This window comes from Bactrocera latifrons, unplaced genomic scaffold (assembly GCF_001853355.1).
Source record: "Bactrocera latifrons isolate USDA-ARS-PBARC rearing strain unplaced genomic scaffold, ASM185335v1 scaffold_253, whole genome shotgun sequence".
NCBI lineage: Eukaryota > Metazoa > Arthropoda > Insecta > Diptera > Tephritidae > Bactrocera > Bactrocera latifrons.
Window position 1 is genome coordinate 65,311 of NW_017536108.1, and position 6,658 is coordinate 71,968.

At 36.0% G+C, this 6,658-nt stretch overlaps 1 protein-coding gene across 1 annotated transcript; it reads left to right on the plus strand.

Annotated features, from left to right (window-relative positions):
- The first annotated feature begins 1,163 nt into the window (after positions 1-1,163).
- Positions 1,164-6,633, plus strand: LOC108969485 (protein takeout). Its single transcript, XM_018934236.1, has 4 exons — positions 1,164-1,787; positions 1,965-2,202; positions 6,055-6,300; positions 6,370-6,633. The coding sequence occupies exons 1-4, from the start codon at positions 1,703-1,705 to the stop codon at positions 6,566-6,568; spliced, it is 768 nt and encodes a 255-aa protein (XP_018789781.1). The 5' UTR covers positions 1,164-1,702; the 3' UTR covers positions 6,569-6,633.
- Positions 6,634-6,658: the final 25 nt, after the last annotated feature.

Genomic DNA, 6,658 nt, shown 5'->3' on the forward strand with positions numbered 1-6,658 from the left:
TTCCTTATCAGATCTCATATTCGCGGAATAATTTAGAACAGTGTAATAAATCTCCGCTTTATATTGTCGGTACACTCGTATATCGCTACTAATAATGTGGGTTAAAGTTGTGCTAAAAATTAATTAATTTGACCTTGAAATGGAAAGGAATTTTATCTGGAAGAACAAAAGGCAAATACAAAAAGAACAAAGTCCATAAAACTCTTTAGCAGACAAAGCGTTATTATTTTCTTTTTCAGACGTTTCTGCTTACCATTTTCTATAAGTAATTTCGCTAAAGGAATATAATCACATTASTAAATATGCGCGCGCAAGTGGAGCGTAATGAGTAGTTGTGGAGCCGAAGGGGCAAAATAATAGCATTGGTAGGAGCCGCAGCTTAAAGCCAATAATAGCACACAAACACACACACACACATATGTGTACCTTCAGAAATATCTCTGCGCTAAAATCAGCATTACGCGCGTACTCYTGCTAAATACTTTGGTATGGACGATGAAGTTACAAAGAAAGTGTGTATGTATGTAGTTTGTTGTTGCCATATGTAAGACGATTTCAACGATGACGAAACAAAGGAGCAAAACACACTCTAGTGAAAACAAAAACTTKATAGGGGCCAATTAAAAATTTATACAATTTTTTGTGCGTTTCTAGACCTGTTAATAATACTAATTATTTACGATTTTGAACACGGATAGTATTGCGAAGACGAGCGCACATCGGCGCGCATACAGCTGACGTCTGCCATTGGCGTCAACGCGCTGGATAGACGTACGGACGGACAGAATGTATGGAAGTATAGTCAAACTGTCCGTTTAGTCATTTGGATGAACAATTTTACGCACACAAAYAACAAACTTAGCTGATATTAACTGTATATATGTATGTAACTATATTCACGTGAGTGAGTGCTTGCATAAGCTTGGTTGTGAGTGATTATAGCCAGCGCTTGCAAATTGCTATTGGCATCGTAGAATCGTTGAATAGGCAACTTAAAAGTAAATACCACAAACGAACGTTAAGAACAACAATAATAATWACAGCGAGTCTAAAAATACACACATATGCGCACACACACACTAACGTACAAGCAGTAATGAAACAAAAGCGCAAAGGCTTTGTGGCCGCGCGAAGCCACCGAAAAAAGATTATAAATGCCTGCGTTTGTCCAGAACTGTTTTACAGTTTAGCATTGAACTCGGCCAAGCGTTCGCAAAAACTTATTCCAACGCGAATTTTTGCTGAACACAACACGAGTGCGCGACCGTGCCGYGGAAGGCCGCTACGTAACGCCAATTTAACGCAGTGGCTATTGATGAGTTAACTAAATTTGAAAAATTAATTRTAGCAACAATACAGTGGYMGTTAGGCAATGCMATTTTTSGTTTATAGGAAATTCAAAATAAACAAGAAGAAATAAATTTGTATTCTTTTCAACGAGCAGCTCACGATAAAAACGGTCGCGTAGCGAGTTCAGCCAAAAATACACACAGGATCGCTTCCTTACATACAAACGCGCCTATAATAAATCAGCAAGTTCGTCGCTAAAGTCTTTTATTTTGTGCGCCGCGTCTACCTAAATCGAGTGCGCGCAGCAGCTAAGTGATTCAACCCAACTTATTTAGTGCGCATATCAAATCGGCAACGCGAGCGTTTGTTGTCAGGCAGCAACCGATTGTCAGAAAATCCATAAATAAATAAAATGTGCACTGCGCAACAATGTTTGGTCCTTGCGACCGTCATCAGCAACTGCCTGTTGCTCATCTCGGCGGCTGGCAGCAATTTTCGTAAGTTCCCTTTCACCAGCTACATATTTTGTTATTATTGTTTTTATTTTCTGCGACATTGACTACATTCTTGCAGCCTCCGCGGCACATTTGATTTATAATTGCAGTTATGTTTGCCACAACATTTCGCTTTATACTCATGTATGTTTGTTTGTATTTTGTTGTTTTCACTTTTAGCCGCTGACATACCGCGCTGCCGCGCAGGCGACACAGACTGCATAACGCGCACATCGGCGAATTTGGTGCATCAGTATGCGCGCACCGGCTACCCATCGGCGGGCTTTCCAATCATTGAACCTTTCATTGTGAAGCGATTCGACATTTCGGATGGCCGCACCGGTTCGCTGAATTTGAAATTGAATTTCCGTGATGTGCATGTTGAGGGATTGTCCGCCGTMAAATTTGATCGTTCTGTGTGAGTTGATTTTTTGATATTTTTTTTTTTCAATAATTTGTTAAAGTACAAACTCAATTTGTATGTATGAGCGGCGTCAAAATATTTTATTTGGAGGCCTCATTGAAATTTCGTACGCGGTGTACTTGTGCGCCAAAAGTGTTCTTCCGCTTTGTTCAGCACACTCTGCGTGACTATGTTCGAAACAATTCAATATCAACTCGAAACAAATTACGAAGTTTTGCCTTTGGCTTTACTTTAAATAATGAAGACTATTATTTAACTGGGTGGAAGAGTAAAATGAAATGTAATCGGGCTTATTATACTATTTGGGCAGTAAAACAGCAGAACTATGCATATAAATTACCGAGTTTCTAATCCTACCTTGGGTAGGATTCTTCTGATTTTGCTGCCATCTCCAAGATTTTGCAKAATAAAGCTTTTTTATGTCAAAAACAGCTCCGAAATCGCATAAGTTTTTAATGGGAAATCATCATAAGCAAATGTTTTCAATTATTTCAACATTCATGTATAGCGGAAATCTATTGAATAACCAAGCGAGTATCAATCAAGATACATTACCAAACTTAAGCAATTTTTATAAATTTTAAATAATTTAAATTGTTATTTCTATTGATCACAAATAATTCATGAAGTACGCAAAACCTACATGTTCCTTTATTTTTTTTTTTACGGCAGTAGAGAAGAGAGGGCGGGAGATCGGAGAAAAGTTCGATGTTCACAACTCATCGTTTATATCCTCTTCCTCCACGTAGCATGGCAAATGGAGTGATATGCTAGTATTGTATTAAACCGATTGGCAAAATAACGCTCAACTCAGATAAAATTTCATAGAAGTTGAAAGTAATGGTCTATTCAGTGTATTATTGATTTCGATAGTAATTGTTTGAATAATCTTAATGAAATAATTTTGGAGTCGCTTATTCTTTAGATCACGAAGCTGAGCACGAAAAGAAATAACCGAATTGWTGTTGTTGCTTTTGTATTTTGTATTATTTGTATTTCCAAAAAAGTTAAAAATGTGCCATAACTACCATACATTTTCGAAAGTATCTTATAGCAACTAAATACCCTAATGTTTACGTAAATAAGAAATWTAAGAATACAATTACATCAACTAATAATAATAATTCGCATACATGCCATATCGTGGTTACATGGACATTAAGTTCTGAAATCTTCTTAATGCTGTTTGTTAGAATACTAGTGTAACCACTATTTAGTTGCCGTAGGTTCAAAGTCTACGGCGCTTATTTAGAAATCAGAGAATATTTTACTTTTTTGCAAATGTTCATATTTGCATAAAGTCCCTCAGAATTTCAATTGTGGATAAAAAATTGCCACCAGAATTCTCCAACTTTGTAGATCGAATTCATTGCCRTTTAATTGAATTATATGTATATACATAATGCTGCAAAAATCTATTTGCATAAATTGTTTTTATTCAAAAATTCTTCTTCGCTTTGAATTTATCCATGCGCGGTTCATTAACCTCATGTGGTGTTTTATTTARCATTGATTTCTTTGCTAACTGATTTTTTGCTGTTTGTCAACGCACATACATACATACATACATATGTACACATATTTGACATTTTCACATGTATTTTGAGTATACAGTATTCACTTTTTTTGCTTCATATTTTTTCTTTTACTGAATTTTATGGGCATGAGCGAATATTTTTGGAAAAGTTTAACGACAACAACAAAAACTATTATAATTGCCATCCCGCTCTGTTAGAGCTATAACGAAGACATTTTTGCAAGGCCAAACGGAGGCAACGAGTTTAGTTATTAATAAAACTATATATAATTTGTATTTGCTTTATTATTTTAGTCAAAACTGTATTTTTATAAACTTTATTTTAATAAGTTATATCAATATCCTCTTRTTTATTTTTATACTCTCGCAACAAAGTTGCCAAAGAGAGTATTATAGTTTTGTTCACATAACGTTTGTTTGTAAGTCCTAAAACTAAAAGAGTCAGATATATTGTTATATATACCAAAAGTATCAGGGTGACGAGTAGAGTTGAAATCCGGATGTCTGTCCGTCCGTCCGTGCAAGATGTAACTTGAGTAAAAATTGAGATATCATGAGGAAACTTGGTACACGTATTTCTTGGCTCCATAAGAAGTTTAAGTTCGAAGATGGGCAAAATCGGCTCAGTCCCACGCCCTAAAAATGGCGGAAACCGAAAACTTATTAAGTGTCATAACTAAGGATCGCATTAGGGAGGGGCATATTTGGACGTAATTTTTTGGGAAAAGTGGGCGTGGCCCGCACCCTACAAAGTTTTTTTACATATCTCGGAAACTACTATAGCTATGTCAACCAAACTGTACAAAGTCGTTTTTTGAGGCGAAGAAATCGGATAATAACTACGCTCACCTCCCATACAAAGGTTATGTTGAAAATCACTAAAAGTGCGTTAACCAACTAACAAAAAACGTCAGAAACACTAAATTTTACAAAAGAAATATCAGTAAGAAGCTGCACGCAGGCTTTTTAAAAGTTGAAAATGGGCGTGGCGTCCCCCACTTATGGACCAAAAACCATATCTCAGGAAGTACTCAACCGACTTCAATGAAATTCGGTATATAATATTTTCTTAACACCCTGATGACATGTACCAAATATGGGTGAAATCGGTTCACAACCACGCCTGAAATCTCGATTATCACTTTATCATGCGAGAGTATAAAATGTTCGGTGACACCCGAACTTAGCCCTTCCTTACTTGYTATTTTTTATTTTAYAGTTTTTTTTTATAGTTTTCTTCCCTTAAWTATTGTTCTTGTGACTCTTTAAAACAATAATTGAAAAAYCCTTCCTCTCTYTTTGATCTCTATAACGCAGAGAGGATATTACTTCACCGCTACTGCTAGCACCGTACATATAGCATAAATTAATACTTTACAGAGTAGATTAAAGTATCTATTAGCATTGAGTGGTTAAGGGATATTCTTCCCGCTGAGTAAGCTGTTGGCCAACATAACGGTAAAAATTATACCTAGGTAAAAATTTCTGAGATTGTAATAAAAACATTGCCTTATAGAGCTTTTGAAAATACCCATAGGCCCTATCCAAGTTTTGACGCGTGTGAATATCGAGCGAATTACAGACATTACCGGATTGGAAACACTGCCTAACCAGTTCTTAAAAGTGAATCAATTTAGATTTAACTTGCTTTCGTTGTCACATTTGGCTTTCTAGCAATTTTTTCCCATCATTTTCATATAAATCAGTGGAATATTCATCAAGACCGTCTTTGGTATTTCTACTTCTTATAGTAGATCGTCTGTTGCATATTGCTCCGAATTTGAGCATTCCTAAACCGAATATATTCTGCTTGTCAGTTACTGAGTTGATTGTTTCTTTTAGATATATATTTGACTTTTTGTGTACATCATTTTCTTTACGGAACTCCTCTTTTCACTAAACTGTCCGCTACATATTAGCGGCCCAATATAATAGTATATAGCTGCCATTTAAACCGATCGATCAAAATTAAGATAAAGGCTTTCATCAAAAAYATATTTTTTTAAATAACCTTARTTAGACTTGWCGGTTGTTTATATCAMACAAAGTGCTTCRAAAATACTATCGAAACGTTTTCTCTTTGAGGCAAACCGTACTCCTGTGAAAGATGTTATAGTTTCGTTGAAGCCGAGAATAAGATTTTTTTCATTCCACTTGGCTGCTGAACTGTGTGAAACGATAGATGGAAAAAAACACATGAATAAATACTTAATACTTAAGTATTCAGTTCCTTATTGTGTTCCATTTTCTCGATTTTTAAATATTTATTTCACAAGAATTCATCATTTTCATGTCTTTATATTTTACAGTGGTTTCGAACGCGATCCTGCCACAAGCAAATTTGAAATGTACGGTTCRTTCCCAAAAATCGCGCTGCGTGGTAAATATGTCGCTGACGGACGCATATTGATTTTGCCCATCAAAGGTGACGGTGACGCCGATATTGTGCTGCACAACCCCAAATTCTCCGTAAAATTCAAGCCAGCACTTCATCCCAGGGATGGCAAGACATACCTTAGCGTGGACAAACTGAAAGTGTTGGTGGAACCAAACAGGTAATAGCAAAAATATTAATTCGTGTTCATAAGCAATTAAAATAATTTKTATTCATATTTAACTCTTAGAATGAGTATCAAGCTGACAAATCTGTTTAACGGCGATCCAGCGCTCGGTAGCAATCTGAATGAGTTTTTGAATCAAAACTGGAATGAGGTTTGGACTGAGCTGCAACCCTCCGTACACGTGGCCATTGCTGAGGTGGTGAAGAGTATATTGCAGACACTCTTCAAGCGTTTCGCCTACGATGATTTATATGAGGACTAAATAAGCACTTGGAGTTAGCATACTGACTATATATGTATAAGTAAATGGGTCTAAAGGAAACCTAATGCTGTATTTCACTTTCAGTTTTAT